The sequence below is a fragment of the Argentina anserina genome, chromosome 5 (assembly GCF_933775445.1).
Source record: "Argentina anserina chromosome 5, drPotAnse1.1, whole genome shotgun sequence".
NCBI classification, from domain to species: domain Eukaryota; kingdom Viridiplantae; phylum Streptophyta; class Magnoliopsida; order Rosales; family Rosaceae; genus Argentina; species Argentina anserina.
Genome location: NC_065876.1, coordinates 19,485,605 through 19,502,519, shown reverse-complemented (window position 1 = coordinate 19,502,519; position 16,915 = coordinate 19,485,605). Strand labels below are relative to the sequence as shown.

General features: G+C 36.5%; 3 protein-coding genes across 3 annotated transcripts; 2 read left to right on the top strand and 1 right to left on the bottom strand.

Annotated features, from left to right (window-relative positions):
- Window positions 1-1,500: 1,500 nt before the first annotated feature.
- Window positions 1,501-6,885, top strand: LOC126796513 (transmembrane 9 superfamily member 1). Its single transcript, XM_050523354.1, has 12 exons — window positions 1,501-1,731; window positions 2,353-2,545; window positions 2,634-2,738; window positions 3,650-3,667; window positions 3,749-3,846; window positions 3,942-4,094; window positions 4,201-4,335; window positions 4,463-4,629; window positions 4,915-5,009; window positions 5,188-5,561; window positions 5,923-6,196; window positions 6,333-6,885. The coding sequence occupies exons 1-12, from the start codon at window positions 1,636-1,638 to the stop codon at window positions 6,398-6,400; spliced, it is 1,776 nt and encodes a 591-aa protein (XP_050379311.1). The 5' UTR covers window positions 1,501-1,635; the 3' UTR covers window positions 6,401-6,885.
- A 554-nt stretch (window positions 6,886-7,439) lies between these two features.
- Window positions 7,440-8,118, top strand: LOC126794741 (ferredoxin-like). Its single transcript, XM_050521513.1, has one exon. It carries the CDS (start codon window positions 7,526-7,528, stop codon window positions 7,958-7,960), a length of 435 nt encoding a protein of 144 aa, XP_050377470.1. The 5' UTR covers window positions 7,440-7,525; the 3' UTR covers window positions 7,961-8,118.
- A 236-nt stretch (window positions 8,119-8,354) lies between these two features.
- Window positions 8,355-14,325, bottom strand: LOC126794528 (MLO-like protein 4). Its single transcript, XM_050521275.1, has 15 exons — window positions 14,200-14,325; window positions 13,901-13,958; window positions 13,546-13,772; window positions 13,351-13,467; window positions 13,203-13,263; window positions 12,116-12,207; window positions 11,478-11,552; window positions 10,911-10,996; window positions 10,440-10,489; window positions 10,227-10,267; window positions 9,945-10,112; window positions 9,811-9,846; window positions 9,352-9,419; window positions 9,063-9,123; window positions 8,355-8,826 (listed from the first exon to the last, which is right to left on the bottom strand). Exons 1-15 carry the CDS (start codon window positions 14,323-14,325, stop codon window positions 8,407-8,409), a joined length of 1,686 nt encoding a protein of 561 aa, XP_050377232.1. The 3' UTR covers window positions 8,355-8,406.
- Window positions 14,326-16,915: the final 2,590 nt, after the last annotated feature.

Sequence of the window (16,915 nt, the reverse complement as noted above, 5' to 3'; positions counted from 1 at the left end):
AGTAATTTACCCATAACTGTATGGGGATATGCAATATTGCATGCAGCTGTATTTAAGAATGAAAGAATCTTGAGAATATTAGGTCTCAAAAGTGATGACTGTTATTGATGATGTTATTCATCGGTTGGCTTTGGCAATAAAGACATTAAATTAATGCCTACAATTATGAATCAGTCAAAGTCATAATAAGACGTGTTTTCGCCGTATGAGCGATGATAATTCTTAAGAGATGAAACTCTCCATATTTAAGTACGATATGTGTATGCATGTACTTGTTATAACTTACTTGACTCAATATCTCATTTGGTTTAAACTCGTAAGACCAAGATGATGGTTGAGTACGTCCACACATATGTCAATGCTTGATCACAATACGTTTATGACATCAAATCATATATCCTAACACAAAAGACACTTTAATGAAGCGATGTTAGAATCTGCCTAGATTCGTAGGTCAACTTCCACGGGACCTATAGGGTAGCTCATTCTTTGGAAAATGGTGAATTTGGTACCGTTGGAAATATCTGTGTCTATTTTACAGGGACACTAACCATTTGATCATATTTATTAAACGGAGTGAGCTATAGCTTTTTTAGTAAAATATGATGGATTTGTCTAGAAACTACAACTGAGTCAACTTTGACCGAGTTTTGTAATTAGCCTAGAACGAACTAGGTTGTGAACCATATATCACTGGAAAGATACATGTGTCTAATTTCTAGAAATGTTAACGGTTTGTTTATACCTATTGTATCGAAAAAGTTATGACTGTTTAAGTGCGTAAAGATCATACTGCGCTTGAATCTGATTTTCATTGCAAACTCTTGTTTTGAGTTGTTATGCAATTTTCTTTCTTTTAATCAATGTCCAAATAACTGTACATGTTTGATTTAAGGATGTTTGGCGAGATTTGATATTGAAGTCATTGACCCATTGCTACTTTTGAAGAATGTGAAGAGTGTTCGTCTACGCTATTTATCTAAACTCCGAGATTGAGTTACCGATTTGGAGGAGTTATTTTGCAAATTTCAGAGGGAATCTATTCCACATGTAACATTCAATTGTAGTTAATGTGTTGTGCTATTTATCTTCTTTGACCAAAGCTTTTAACTTTACACACGAGGTTTTTGTTTTGTTTGACAATGTTTTTACCGAGGTAACAATATGCACTACATCATATTAGGATAGCGATTAAATGGGGAGTACTGTGGGAGGATTATATTCGTAATCTCATTGGTGTATCTTGTTCTAATTAGTATATGTTAGTCTAGATAATAAAATAAATATAATGTCTGATTCTTTCTTATTAATGAATAAAGATTGATATTTCTGCCTATTCTTAATGCAACACTAATCAATATAGAGTTTTTACCCGAAATTTACGTTGGAGTTTTACCGAATTGGACTAATGAGAGCCCAAATGAAAAAAAAAAATCGGAAGTAATAAAATGAAAAGCAAATCTGTAATCCGCCATAGGCTGATTTGGTGAGAAAAAAAAAATTTGAATAGCATTTTTTCGCAAGTCGCAACTCTGTTTGTGAAGACGACAAGGGAAGACTTTGTTTGGAGCAAAATTGAGAGAGAGAGTAGCTCCTTCCGCCCTATTCAGATCCTTAACCTCGCCGGCGTTCGCCATGTTCTCCACCGTTGGATCTCTCTCACTCTTCTTCGCCTTCGCTTTTGCTTGCCTTCTTCTCTCCCCCGCCTCCGCCTCGGAGCCAGATCACAAGGTAAACCCTAGCTCCTTGATCTCTCTCTCTCTCTCTCTCTCTCTCTCTCTCTCAGATCTGTTAATTTTATGATGCGATTGCTTTCCTAGGGCTTAGATCTTAGCTCCGTTTCTGTGCATTTCCTGTGGTTTCGTCTTCTTCGTTCGCTTTTTGCTTGTGTGCATTTCGAGTAGGTTTAATCGTTTCACGGCGAGGCTAGCTCTTGTCGTAATCGCGTCTCGTAATTCAGCTCATTGTTGAAAGGAGCTGGATCTGATTCTGATTATCTGACCGGAGTTTTGGAATTTGATAGAGCCGGCAACCTATGTTTGATTCTTATTGAGAAGAATATGTGAGTTTTGGGCGTAGATTGATCTGATTAGCTTCAGTACAGACGGCTGGTTCCTTCTATTGAAACTTAACGAGGCGAAAATCGTGTTGGATAGATCTAAGTTCACTGCACTCATTTGAAAAACTGGTGTTGAATTGATATATGCTCTGTTTGTAGTAATGTATACTCATGAGATAGGTGTAATGTCTGAGGTCAAAATTGGACTAAGCCGTTGTTTTGTTCTTTCTTTTTTCGATATATGTGACAGACTTCCGCCGAAGACTTACGATATTTCCTTGTTTCTCCTGCAGTATAAAGAAGAAGAAGCGGTTACCCTTTGGGTGAACAAAGTTGGCCCTTATAACAATCCACAAGAAACGTACAATTACTACAGTCTCCCGTTCTGTCGTCCATCTGATAACCCTGCTCACAAGTGGGGTGGTCTTGGTGAAGTCTTGGGTGGAAATGAACTTATTGATAGCCAGATTGACATAAAGTTCAAAAGTATGTAATTTTTTTTTGCAGTGCTTTCATCTTTGTAATTATGGGCAAGTAATTACAATGGGAATTATTTGATTTTGTCTCTGTGCAGAAAATGTGGATAGGGCTACCATTTGTCAACTTGAACTTGACGATCATAAGGTTAAACAGTTCAAGGATGCAATTGAGAATAGCTACTGGTTTGAGTTTTTCATGGGTACGTTCTGCATATCCTCTTAAATTGTAACAAGTACTGGCTCAAGTCAGGTTTAATTAAAATAGGGTACTTCTGGAAGCATATGAAAACTCTGTTGCAAGATCTCAATCTACATTCTGAAAAATTGGTATTGCAATTCCTAAAATGTTAAGAATTTGATTGATTTATCTATTGGTATGGCGGCATGGTATATGTATTTTTCAAGATGCATTGGTATGGAAGTCTTAAAAGTATATCAGAGGAAGCTGAATGTGTAATGCATGGGAGATATGAAGTTGGTTGCAAGTTGTGCGGGAAGTAGTCCACAAGGAAAGAAGTTCTTAAAATCACTATTATAATAATGTAACATGTACCTGTCTGTGTTTGCTGACACGATTATGTATGCAACATTAATAGATAATTCGACCTATGCCTGTGCCTAGGGTGGAGATCTCATACCGTGATTTGATGCCATAAACATTAACATTATAACACTGGTAATGTGAGAAACCTAGTTATTTCCAGTTTCAATAAATTTGTGTTGGTCACTACATCTCATGGTTGGTGTAATGTTAACAGACATAGAGGACACTTAAAATTAGTCCGAAGGGTATTAAGTTTAAATGTTTCAGGACTATCTTTCTTTCAAGGAGACTTTAACAATAATCATGCATAGGATGAGGAGTAAATTATAACTTTTTAAGATGAATGTGCTTGTGAAGTTAGTTAAACAATCATTTTTCAATTAGCTACAAAATTGGTTATTTTATTTCTCTACATTTATTGGCAAAGGGACAGTCTTTGTCCAGAGGTGCTGGAATTGCTTCGTATATTTTTGTATTTCAGTAATATTTTTGGGCATTTACTTACCTTAGTTTTGCATCTTTTGCATGTTATCTCCTTGGATTTTTCTGTGCTGGACACAAATTCAGATGATCTGCCTTTATGGGGTATGCAGCAAACTTTTCTCTTCTACTTAAGTTATTTATAATTTAACTTTTCATTCAATTGACCTTTTCATTATTTGTTAGGCTTTGTTGGTGAATTGCATCAGGAAAAGACCGGTGAGAATGGCAAACATGTTCTTTACACACACAAAAATATTATAATCAAGTACAACAAGGATCAGGTTTGTTGTTTTGTAATTTGAATTCATGTCCTTTTCTAATAAGATTTTTGTTAATATCTTTGTTTTAGCCTTTCTTTTTGGTCTTGTTTTTGTAGATAATTCATGTCAATCTCACTCAAGATAGTCCAAAACCACTGGAAGCAGGGAAAAAATTGGATCTGACGTATGCTGTCAAATGGATTCCAACCACTATCACCTTTGCACGTCGCTTTGATGTTTATTTGGACTACCCATTTTTTGAGCACCAAGTAAGTTGTTGTCATGTGTTTATCTGAATTGCTCCGGTTATGGAATTACTGGTGTATCTTTTTGTGGAATTTTTGGTTGAGATGTATGTCCCATCTTATTATGCAGATCCATTGGTTCTCCATTTTCAATTCGTTCATGATGGTTATATTCCTTACTGGCTTGGTGTCAATGATACTGATGCGCACTCTTAGGAATGACTATGCAAAATATGCTCGGGAAGACGATGACCTGGAAACTCTGGTGATGCTCTTCGACGTCTATTTGAATCATTGTTTTTTTTTAGTATCATTGATTTTTATTGTTTGAAATCAATTGATTAGATTTTTGACCCTCCACATGTGGTGACTGCTGTCAATATTTTTTGTAGGAAAGAGATGTTAGTGAAGAGTCTGGGTGGAAACTTGTGCATGGGGATGTTTTTCGTCCTCCCCGGAGTTTGGTTATACTTTCAGCTGTAGTTGGCACGGGAGCTCAGTTGGCGTTGCTCGTTCTCCTTGTCATTTTACTGGCTATTGTTGGCATGTTGTATGTCGGGTATGTGACAGCATGGTCATGCTTATTTGCTTTCTTATTTTTGGTTATTGTTTTTGTGTGAAGAATCAGTATGAGCATTCATGATTGTGTCTGCATGCGTGTCTGTAATCTGTTATCTGTGGAAGCATCATCAGATCATAATTAGTTTCATGTCTTGATGTTGTCTCAGTGTTCATCTTAATTACATCCATTACTTTTTGTGGTTATTAAATTAAAGTAATTCATAAAGCTTTCGTTGATCATGTTATGTCATCTTATTTATATATATTTTTTCTGGTGGCTCAGGAGAGGTGCAATTGTTACAACTTTCATAGTGTGTTATGCTCTTACATCTTTCATCTCTGGTTATGTAAGTGGTGGGATGTATTCGCGGCATGGGGGTACGTATCTACCTATTGGTTGTTTTTGTTTATTATCAGATTCTCAACTTTTTTTTTTGTTGAAAACAACCAGACTCTCAACTGTGTTGCTTTCCTTGTTTAATCTTTGCGTTATGAACTTTAGTGAATTCTGGAAAATTGTTTGGGTATTTCTGAGGTGTTATGCTGTTTTTCTTAGGTAAACACTGGATCAAGTCGATGATTCTGACAGCATCTCTATTTCCATTTATGTGCTTTGGAATTGGGTTTGTCTTGAATACAATCGCTATATTCTATGGGTCTCTAGCAGCTATTCCATTTGGCACCATGGTGGTTGTCTTTGTCATTTGGGGTTTCATCTCGTTTCCTTTAGCGCTTCTTGGTACGGTTGTTGGAAGAAATTGGAGTGGTGCTCCTAATAATCCATGTCGTGTCAAGACCATTCCTCGTCCGATTCCTGAGAAAAAATGGTACTTGACACCATCTGTGGTGTCAATGATGGGAGGACTTTTACCCTTTGGAAGCATTTTCATTGAAATGTACTTCGTCTTCACGTCTTTCTGGAATTACAAGGTAAACATACCTGCATATGATTGTTGATTGTGGAGTATATATGAAAATCAATTATAGGACAGTTCTTTTAAGTAAATTCACAAAAGTTGGACTATAGGTGAGAACGTGAACATAAACCTTTTGTTCAATGTCTGGATTACGTTTTAAGTAGGATAATCTTCTTTACATGTTAAAGCTGAGATCTTTTACATGGAATATAGTCAATGTACCAGTTGGGAGGATTTAGTAATTGTTAAGTTCTATGCTATATGTGAGATTCATTTTTCAAAAGGTTTTAGTGTGTAGTGAAGTTCATGATTCTTATTGACCTGCTACTTGACATGAATTAATGGTTTCTTTTGCACTATATGGCTCTGAACAGGTGTACTATGTCTATGGCTTTATGCTACTCGTGTTTGTGATTCTTATCATTGTTACTGTATGCGTGACGATTGTGGGGACCTACTTCTTGCTTAATGCTGAGAATTACCACTGGCAATGGACTTCTTTCTTTTCTGCGGCATCAACAGCTGTCTACGTTTACTTGTATTCAGTATACTACTACTATGCAAAGACCAAGATGTCTGGTTTCTTCCAGACAAGCTTCTATTTTGGATACACTTTGATGTTCTGCCTCGGCTTGGGGATCCTCTGTGGTAAAGTTTTCTTGCTTCCATTGATTTTTTTCTTATAATGCAACATCTCTCACTGGAGTAAAAAGTTTCGCTACCTAATGAATGTTATGCACAGAATTCAGGTTTCATATCCTTTTCCTTTCTGAATGTTTTGTAGGAGCTGTTGGATATTTGGGTTCAAACTTGTTTGTGAGAAGGATCTATAGAAACATCAAATGCGACTAGAAAATCTGTAATTGGACCAGATGGAGCTCCCGTGTAGAATGGTCGCTTGTTGAGGCAAAAAGATTCGTGTAGAATTAACGGCATGTGGTGAGAAATGGGCACTTGATAATGTCAATGGGCGGAAATCACAGGGTGTGAGGATGGGGATGTATTTTTTCTCTGAACTAGGGGAAAGCCCTGAGATTATTCCTTTTTGTTTTCTCCGGCTGTAAGTGAAGGCCTAAATTTAGATTCGCAGAGATTGTTTTATAATCTAAGAAAGTTAAGTTAGAAGATGTCATTGAACTCGTGATGTTTTATCATTTTCTTCTTTTTTCCCCTTCCTTTTACAAAATAGGTTGCCCCCAGTACTCGATATATCTCCACGTCTATGGAATGAACAAAGCGGGGAATTGAACTTTGTGCTTCTGAGTTATGTAACTGATTTGTGAATTTTGTTTCTATCTTATATACGTTGCATATATGCACTTCTACGTCACACTCCACCACAATATCTTGTGCATCTTTTCACTGTAGTCTGTTGCATCTTGATGCGTAAAGTGAATGAATTCCGAAGAGTCTAGTGATCAAACACAGAATGCATTTTGTGCTCTACTTCAAATTGCTTGCTCCACAAAATCTATTCGTACTATCGTAGCCTTATTATGTTGGGAAATTCGCTGATCAAGTGTTGTCAAAAACCTGTTCTTGCTAAGATGAGTTATGACAACCAAATCAATTAATTGTGTAATTTCACTAATTTGATCAAAAGTTGAAATAAAAAAAAAGATTTGGAGATGCAGGGGATCGCTGTGCCTCTCGCATGCAAAGCGAGCGCTCTACCATTTGAGCTACATCCCCCACATTTCAAGATCTGAACAGCTCTAAAAAAGGCCGAGGTGATGACGAATCCGGTTAAACTCCACTCCACAGCTCAAATGGTTGGGATAATGAAAAGATAAAAGCCGCCACAATGGTTTGCCACGTGGCAGAGAAGAGGTGGATGTCTCTGATTGATAGCCATACTCTTTCCACAAGTCCCCTTATCAACACTCGCTATAAGCTCTTTCCCACTCTCTTCCCTTTCCTTCATTTCTTATCATCATCTGAGTTTCATTCCTAAGCTTAGTAGCAAACCAAGCAGCAATGGCGGCTCTCTCCGGCACCATGGTCAGCACCTCCTTCATCCACGGGACCCCCAAGAGCAGCCTCCGCTCTGCTACCCCCAACGTGGGCCAGGCCCTATTCGGGCTGAAGTCCAACACCCGCGGCGGACGTGTCTCCATGGCTGCGTACAAGATCACCCTCAAGACACCTGAAGGCGTCTCCGAGTTTGAGTGCGAGGACGACGTCTACATTCTCGACGCCGCCGAGGAGGCCGGTCTCGACCTTCCTTACTCCTGCCGCGCCGGTTCCTGCTCCTCCTGCGCCGGAAAGGTCGTTTCTGGCACCGTCGACCAGTCTGACCAGAGCTTTCTCGATGATGATCAGATTGATGGTGGGTTTGTCCTCACTTGTGTCGCATATCCTTCCTCTGATGTCACTCTTGAAACCCACAAGGAAGAGGAGCTCGTCGGTTAATCAATTACAGTACTAGTCTTCATGACTCTTTCACTCTTAATCTCTTATTATTACTATGTTTTTGATATGATGTCCCTGCTTAGAGTTGAGTTTGCTTCCATCTGTTAGAAACAGATCTTAATTTTCTAGTATGGAATATCATTGTACTCTTGTTTGAATTCGCACGTAGTACGTACTCTCTCTCTCTCTCTCTCTCTCTCTGTCTAAAGATACATGCATGGAGTGTACTAGTTCGTCTATATTTGAATTTACGACATATATAACTCCATTCCAGAAACTATATGAAGCCGTTGACCAATTTACGTTGTGTATTAAGACTTTTGGTGTTCCGGTAACAAGTTATATCCGAAACAGCTCTAAATGGAGTAACAACGTACGGAGTGTCTGTTCCGGCCGCTTCATTGCCTGAACCATGTTCTTCACCGGTGATGTGTGCATTAGCTAATTTATGTTTTCTGAAACAGCTCTAACAAAGTATCAAATCTCTCTTCTTCTCGATTAATGCCGTCGTCATCCATTTCGCCGGTGTTGGGATATTGTGGTGCACTCATGCTTACCGAATCAACTAAATACTCTGCCACCCGGAATGAGTATTCATGCTGCGCCGGGTTCGTAGTTTCGAGTACGGCATTAGGCTGCACCATTGATGCCACTGTTACTTGATGTAGGGAGTCTAACGAAGAGCTTCGAGATAATGTGCCCGAGGCAACTGTTATCTCATCCCTCTCGTCAACTGTTGTGTCCAGTGAACAAACTGATCTTGTTGCAAGCGAGTGTTTAGACCTCTCCTTTACTCTCTTGCACCAACTGTGGAGTGATTCTCTCACACTCTCCGCGACCAGTGCTTTCTTACACTGCGATCCCATCTGAAATCATCACATGCTTAAACTTGAGCTTGTTATCAAACTACTCAAATCAGTTAAATATGCTTAAATCTTCACACACATTCCTACGTAGGTTCCTTCTAACTAGACATCCAGAACAGTCATGTTCATTCATTGTGCACAGAGTTCTTTCGCTGCATTGGATACTATTTACACTTCTCTTCTTATTCAACAATGAATTCATGACAATGTACTTAAGTCAAATCATTTAAGCAAACCTGTGTAACAATCACGTTTAGAGGCACTGTGCTGTGACTACACCAGAACTGAACAATAACACTGCAACCAGGAAAACAATAATGTAACATCGATATTGATTGTCCTGTTTCGGTTTTCAGTCACTATATGACAAAGAAAAGGTCCAAAAAATTTAGCAACCTATAACAATGGTTAACAGAATGAAACCGAACTATGGCATCATGGTCGTATTCATATGTATAAGCAAGGGAAAAAAGTGATGCTACCAGAAGTTTATGTATCAGAGTAGACAAAAAGAAAAAAACATACCCGGAAGCCAATCGAATAACTATCATTATGTGGTTTTTCATGAAGCATGATCTCTCCTTAAGTCCCCACTGCATTTATAAAGAGCAAGACTAAATGTAAATTCAAACTCATTTACATGACTGAAAAGGCATACAGAATGCTGGTAAAAATCCTAAAGCTCGACCTTACTATATAAACTGCTATGCTTTAGATGTTCTTATAGCAACGTACACCAGGAAAGCATACTTTCTTTACATCAATCCTACCAGTTCCCATTATTATTGAAGCAAATGACTCAATGAGCTAATACTAATCTTCTGTTATGGACGTCTCTGTCTAAAGGGAGGTAAAGTAAATACTATAGGGTATTGTACGTAATAGTCTAATACTTTTTAAGTTAATACTCTTTTATTTTTGTCATACATACGAATAAGAAACATTTATGAATTTTCCTTTAGTGTAATGAATATTGTGTATTACCAAGGACCAGAGAAATGTTGCCATCTCAAATGCATTCTGCATGTGCATGAAAAATAGAGAGGATCAATACATTGAAAGAAAATCTAGCTGAGAATGAAAAATAAGAGCATATGACACTGGATAATGCAAGTCACCTGAAATATGATGAATTGTATCAACCGCAGAAGTATTACTGGCTTCCCGAACCAAAACAAATCGTCACGTGGCTTGACTTGCGTCCCAACAGTTGGCCCTGTTTGTTCTATTTCAAGTGCTAAGGAAGAGACGACATGCTGGAGCTTTGTTCCGACCAGCATGACAAGCTTTGACATGAAAATTAATTAAATGGTGCATCAGCAGAATGATCAGTAAGTAATGTTGTTGTGAAGAGGTTTTCATTAGATATAATGAGAAAAAGTATATCGATATAAACTTACAATGGCAGGGATGAAAGAAAGCCAAAAGTAAATATTCAGACCTGCAGCAAAAACGCATAACTTAGAGAATAAAGATCCAATGTATCAAATTAAATGTGTTTATTTCGGGCATGAGGTCCTAGTCTCCCAGCTTGACTGGTTCCAGCCTGATTTTCAAAAAAAATAGAAGGAAAAAGTAGTATCTTTTTGCATTCTGAGCACAAAAGAAGTTACCATGAACATTTACGAAAATGCACACTATTGCATAACCCCATAGTGGCCAGCTGCAAAACAAAAAGCTAACTCAGATAAATTGCGAATAACAAGACGAAATCTATGAAAACCTACATATGCTTTAGATGCTAGTTATTAGATAAGATGTAAACGGGGATTTGATCATCCACTTACTATTAGGTTGTTCATTGTTTATATATATATATATATATATATATATATATATATATATATATATTTCATTTCTGCAATAATTCATCTATTCAGTTTTGGAAGAATGCAGAAATACATTTATGGAAGACATCCCTTTTGTCTATATAATTTTTACTTTGTGAAAGGTAGGAAATATAATATAACTGCAGTCTTCCAGCAAGAAACTACGTTCAAACTTAATTTGCTCAAGAAATCAAAATACGATGCCAATTAAAATGGAACAACATACTTGATACTTCTTAACATAAATCTGCGTACCTGATACCAAGAATCCCCTGAAACTCATCTTCCATACTCCGAACCATATATTTATGGAAATTATAAGAATGGGGAAGTCTGTGCTTCTGCATATTATTAACAAGCAAGGTTAAATAATAGCCATCACAAATCATGAGAAGAATTTTTTCAATTACACTTTAAGCCAAAATGCACGGATTAATTTATGTTAAAATCTGCAACTTTATCAAGTTTTCAAATTTTAGGTATGCACAAAAGTAAATTTTATCAAGTATTACTAATGCACAGTATTCTAGTGAATTAGTAGGCACACTGTACAATGAAACTCCGCATTTTTCTTTCTAAACTTTAAAAATTATACTCCATCTACAACACAGAGACATGGAGTGCATGAAATTCAGTTGCCTCTTTCTTAAAAGTCTAAAATTTAGGTGCAAGGTTCCTAGTTTCCTACAGATGTCCAGAAATATTGATGAGAATATCAACAACAATGCACTTAAATCATGTGTGACTGTGTAGGGATAATTTCTAGCTTTATAATAGGATAGATTCATGCACAAGCAAGGGCATCAATAATTAAATACCCACAGTGATGAAGCCCAAACGTAGAGCCAAGTAATCCGATCTCTTTACAGAACTTCTAAATTGTCGTAGGAAGCAAAGCTGCAGCATTAGCACACAAATCAATCTTGGCAAACATTTGACAACCAATCATAACACAGAGTTGATAAAAACTGGAGGTACGGATAATAATTCTTCACAGTTAAAAAAGCTTGACTGCCAAAGTGTTTAATAATTCTCAGTTCAAAACAAGCTTGAAATTCTTCATATTAAATTGTTGTTTGTGATGATGGTATAACCATAAGAGAAAAACTTTGAGGAGAGAAATACAAGACCCGTAGCTTATTGGTTCATAACAGAATAACAAGCAAGGTTTATTGGTTTAGAAAAACATGAAATGATAGCAATTTTTCTCCCTCAAGTGATGACCACCATAATAAATGTCAAAGATGCACAGAAGGCTTTGAGACATTCTGAAACTTCAGTATATATCTGTGATGATCTTTTGCACTTGACAAGAATCAAATTAAGTAAAGTTAATTGGAATGGTAGAGTACCTGTAGTAGGGTTCAGCACAAAATAATTAGTCTAACATTCTTCTTTTATTTTCTATCTTGTTTCAGTAGGTAAGGAAAATGAAATATATAGTACATATTGCTTTTTACCATCCAAATAAGAATCCGGTGCCTGCTCCATGGATGAGATGTGTGCTGGAAAATGAATGTAGACTGTCGTCTCATCACCTTGTTTTTCTTTGCTGCAGAACAAATCCAAGCTTAGGAGGCTAACTGATATAATGTACACAGATTCAAAGATAGGATATGATTCATATGAAGACACATCAGTAGAATATTTTCGAATCAAATCTATAATGTGGACAAATTGACTATTGCTCATCGTCTATACGTATACAGCAGAAGATGCTTTATTTCCATCAGAGATATTCAATCCAACATGAGACTTCATTTTTTCGTTCAAAATAATCTCTCAAGGTCCACTTACATGACATCAATTAGTATGTTGCAAAATATTGTCAGCAATGGAGAAATTCGTATCAACGTAAGTAATTCATTATGGAATCAATAGAAACATCATTAGAAATGGACACGATTTCAGAAGCAGCAAGTACTGAAACAGCTTGGACGCTGCTTAACCATTAAAGCTAAATTGAGATTAGTTTTACTATCACCCAGGCAGGTTCTAAATATCGGATATATCGGTGATATTTAGAAAACAATACGATATCGCCATATCGGTTGAATATATCGGTCAACGGTCAAATATCGGTCAAACTTTGATTTTTTTTTTCAATTTTCGTTTAATTTTTAAATATTTTTTCCTCTTTTTTGAAAAAAAACTTATATATTTATTCATTTTTTCATATATATTTTTAATTTATATATATTTTAAATATATATGATGAATTTCAAGCCTAAATAATCATTCTTAAATACCTATTTTTATTATTAGGTGTCGTTCGTGTACTTTAATTGTCATAAAATCAAGTATTTATTTTCTTTAGTTTACTTAGTACCGTTTTTTTTAGTTTATTTGGTACATATTGAAGTATAATTTTATAAATTTTATTGAAAATAAGCAAATCTGATAAAACCGATATATATCGATATATCCCCGATATATTTCCGATATATCGTTTTACCCCTCGACCGATACGATACCGATAAGCGATATTTAGACCATTGCACCCAGGTCAATGTACTAAATGTTCTGAGTTTTCATTATGCTGCATACCTTGCAAATTCGCATCAGCCAGTAAGACAGCTTGATTTTCCCATTTCCTCCAACTGTAAATCTGTAAACATGTGCACAATTTCAGGAGGCAATTGATCGACAGAGCAAGGAAATGCTTCAGTGAGGATGAGGGATATAAAGGTTGCACCTTGCTCATGGCCAAACCAACTGCCACACAACTATACAAGACATGGGTGATCCCAAGAATAAATAAGAACCGGTGCAGCTGCTCCAGTCCCTCGTATGAAACAAATGGTTCATGGCCCTGCAATCCACCATTAAAAATGGCAAGGTAAACACATGCACATAAACTTATAAAGTCCACACTTGCAAAGCATTTTACCTGACCACATTGATGGGAAGAAAGATTGATTAGTCCTGCTGGGATATCAGTCACATTGGAAGGAAAAAAAGAACTCTCAACCTCGGCCTTCTCGTTGGAGTTGCTGTAATCTTTCTCAGAACATATATAAAACTTGCTGGTGAAAAGAGAAGAGTTTACACATATCTCAGATATCCACCTTGCGGATTGTGCCAGCATCAAAGATATAAGGCCAAGTAGCATGAGCTCTGCCAGAAACACAAAAATATCAATCAAAGCAAAAAGAAAAATCCCAGATTAAAGCAGCATATCTCTTGTAAGTCCCTGACTACCCGGTAACATTACATACAAGCCTAGTCAGGTTAGTTAAATTCACCTTCCTTAATCTTCTCCAATGAAGCAAACAGAGCTTTCTTCCTGTTCTTCTTTAGCCACTGGACACCAAAAAAAAAAAAAGAAGTTGAAGATTATATACAGAAGAAGGCCATTATAAATGGTATTCACACTAATCCCTCCTAGTCTTCCTTAATCAAATCAACCGGAGCTGTTGCTATAAACTAACTAGGCGGGCGTAGCTTACTGGGTTACTAACTTTTCCTCAACTACACTCTATCCTATATTGATACTGCAAAGAAGAAGCCAAAGGCAGCATTGGTATGAAATATGCAGGGTTACCTTTCCAAATCTGTAGATGGACCTTTGAACGATAAGGCAGACAAAGACCATAACTGTAACAACTGAAGCAACTGAATAACTTGGTGTCTCGGCCAATGACCTTTGTTGCTGTAACACCCCCTCCATTTCTCTCTTCCAACACCAAAACGTACTGAAACTAAATCTTTCAGTCCAAGAAGAAGAAGAAGAAGAAAGTGAAGGCCAGTCAATCTCAATCTCTGAGAGTAATGTAATATTTAATGTTAAAAGTGCAGGCGTATGCATGTGATTGGATCTTTCATCTCAACATAAGGGGGAAGGTCTTCGTTTATTGCAGATTTTTTATTCTTATTTAGTTCAAATTGCGTGCATGTGGTCGTGATTTTCTAAACAAATAAAACCCACCTTCCTTCCGTCCATTGGTTTGGAGTTTGCTGCTCTCTCTATGTCTGCGTCAAGTTCAACCCAATCACATGGAGTTGCTCAAACAAAGAACACTACTCACATGCACAAGTCGGGTCTCTGTTTTGGACTTGCAAACTTGAAAGTTGAAGCAACACGGATGACTCGCGTCAGCCGTTCGGTAACAACATGAAAGTATGCTTCTGTTATTTCATGGGAACAGCTACTTTACGCCCGGTGCGACTGTCGCCTAACGTGACGTTTACTTTGTTGTATTCGGAACGGTGCTTGATAGTGGCTGTGTTTGGTACAGCTGAACTTATTAAAAAGTTAATTTATGATTATTTCTAAAAATAAGTGACCGATAAACTAGCTAAGTCTTTGGTAAACTAGTTTTTATAAGTAACTATTAGTGGTAGAAACAATGACAAAACGTTTCGCTTCTACTTTAAATTTGTCAAATTATCAATTTGGACATGTGAGATTATTTCAAGTTGATCGGATGGTTTTAAAATTTGTTCATTAAATATATTCTCAACATTAGCGGCTTACAACTTGGTTTCAATTTGTGTATTACAATCACCAAAGTCTAATTATTACTTTGACCTTACCACATGAGTTTAGGAATTAATACTAAAAAATTTCCTTATTTTTATAAGCGCCTTAACTATTTGTTAATAACGTAATATCATTTAATTATATTGTTAATGAGACGGCCCACCCAAAGTTTCACCTTGAAACTTGTGATGAATCATAAGTCAAAATAGAAATAGGCCGACTGTCTAAGAGAGGAAGGAGCAACTGCAACTTCACCGATGTAACCACCCAAGACCGTGGTCGGTCCCTCCTCATCTCCGCCCGTCCCTCCTTCAGCTAATCTTTCTTATATACATACCTAAAATCTGATGGCCTCTGATAGTGCAGATCAATTGTATAAAACATCGAATAGTCCAAAATAGCAGATTGGAAATCTATTTTTGAATAATATTCGGATGATACCAACTTCCCAAAATTAATCAAAAATAAATAATGATTAAATTCAGTGTACTACCCTGAACTTTAGGTCATTTATCAGGTGTCCATTTTTTTTTATTTCAATCATGTGTGCCATGTACTTTTGAAATTAAATCAAACTTGGACAAATGTCACAAATCTTCTAATTTCCTTCAAACTTATGCTATCAAAATAGTGAGATAGATATCTATAAGATGCTTTTGCACTACATAAATAGTCATAAACTAAATGATGGGTCATCATTCTCTCATTCATATTTTAATTTTGACATTTTTGTAGGCTCAAATTTAAAAATTTATTTGGTTGTGAAGTATATTTTAAAAACTTTAGGGGCACACATAATTGAAATAAAAGAAAATGGACACACCTAATAAAAGACCTAATATGATGTCTGAACAATGCTCCCTAAAATCCTACGACCTTGTACTGACGTCTAGTTAACTCTACGAGATACAATATACAACATCTGACAAACCAAAAGATTAGGTAATATTACAAATATGCAATCCTATACCGTCCAATTACCAATAACTTTTGGGTCGGGGCGTTTTAGCTAATATATGAGAGATATCAGACCATATATTCAGAAATGTTACAAACTTGCATTGATCATATTCCTATCCAGAATGAACAACATAGGAAAACATATATGATATCCTCTTTTAGTTTTCATACCAAACCAGAGATACACAAGCACTTGTTAACAATTTCTGTCTTTTCAAAAAGGCAATGAATAATGAATGAAATTGATTCAAGGTACATTCAATACATATATTTGAATATGAATATGGACAACGAATCATTAGTCTCATTCTAATAGACAATTCTTTCTGCTATATACATATACTCTAATAACTGACACAACCCGCCCCAAATATTACCCTAATATATGGAGTAAGTCGTGCGGAGACCACTATTCAAGGAGTATACCAAAAATTTCAACATAGTCTCCGTTTAAAGTAGCCAACCATACCTGCACAAAATGACACTTCTATAACTCAAAACCACCCTTAACACCTAGAGCCTTTATGCTCTCAATTCATCTACCAACTGATAGGAGCACAAAGTGTGACGTTCTTAATATGTTTATACCATATTCTTACTCTTTGTTACCTCTTATTGAGTATGTTTTAGTTTCTTTTGTATAAATAAATGGCTAGGTAGAGCTTATATCGATTATGAGTGAATTGATGATGAAATCGTGCTAAGTGTAAAGAATCCTTGTTGAGATATGATTCCTTGTTCGAGTAGGATTCATCATTTCCTATTTCTTTGTTTCTAACGTACTTATTCTTATTAGGAAATACAAATCCATGTTGGA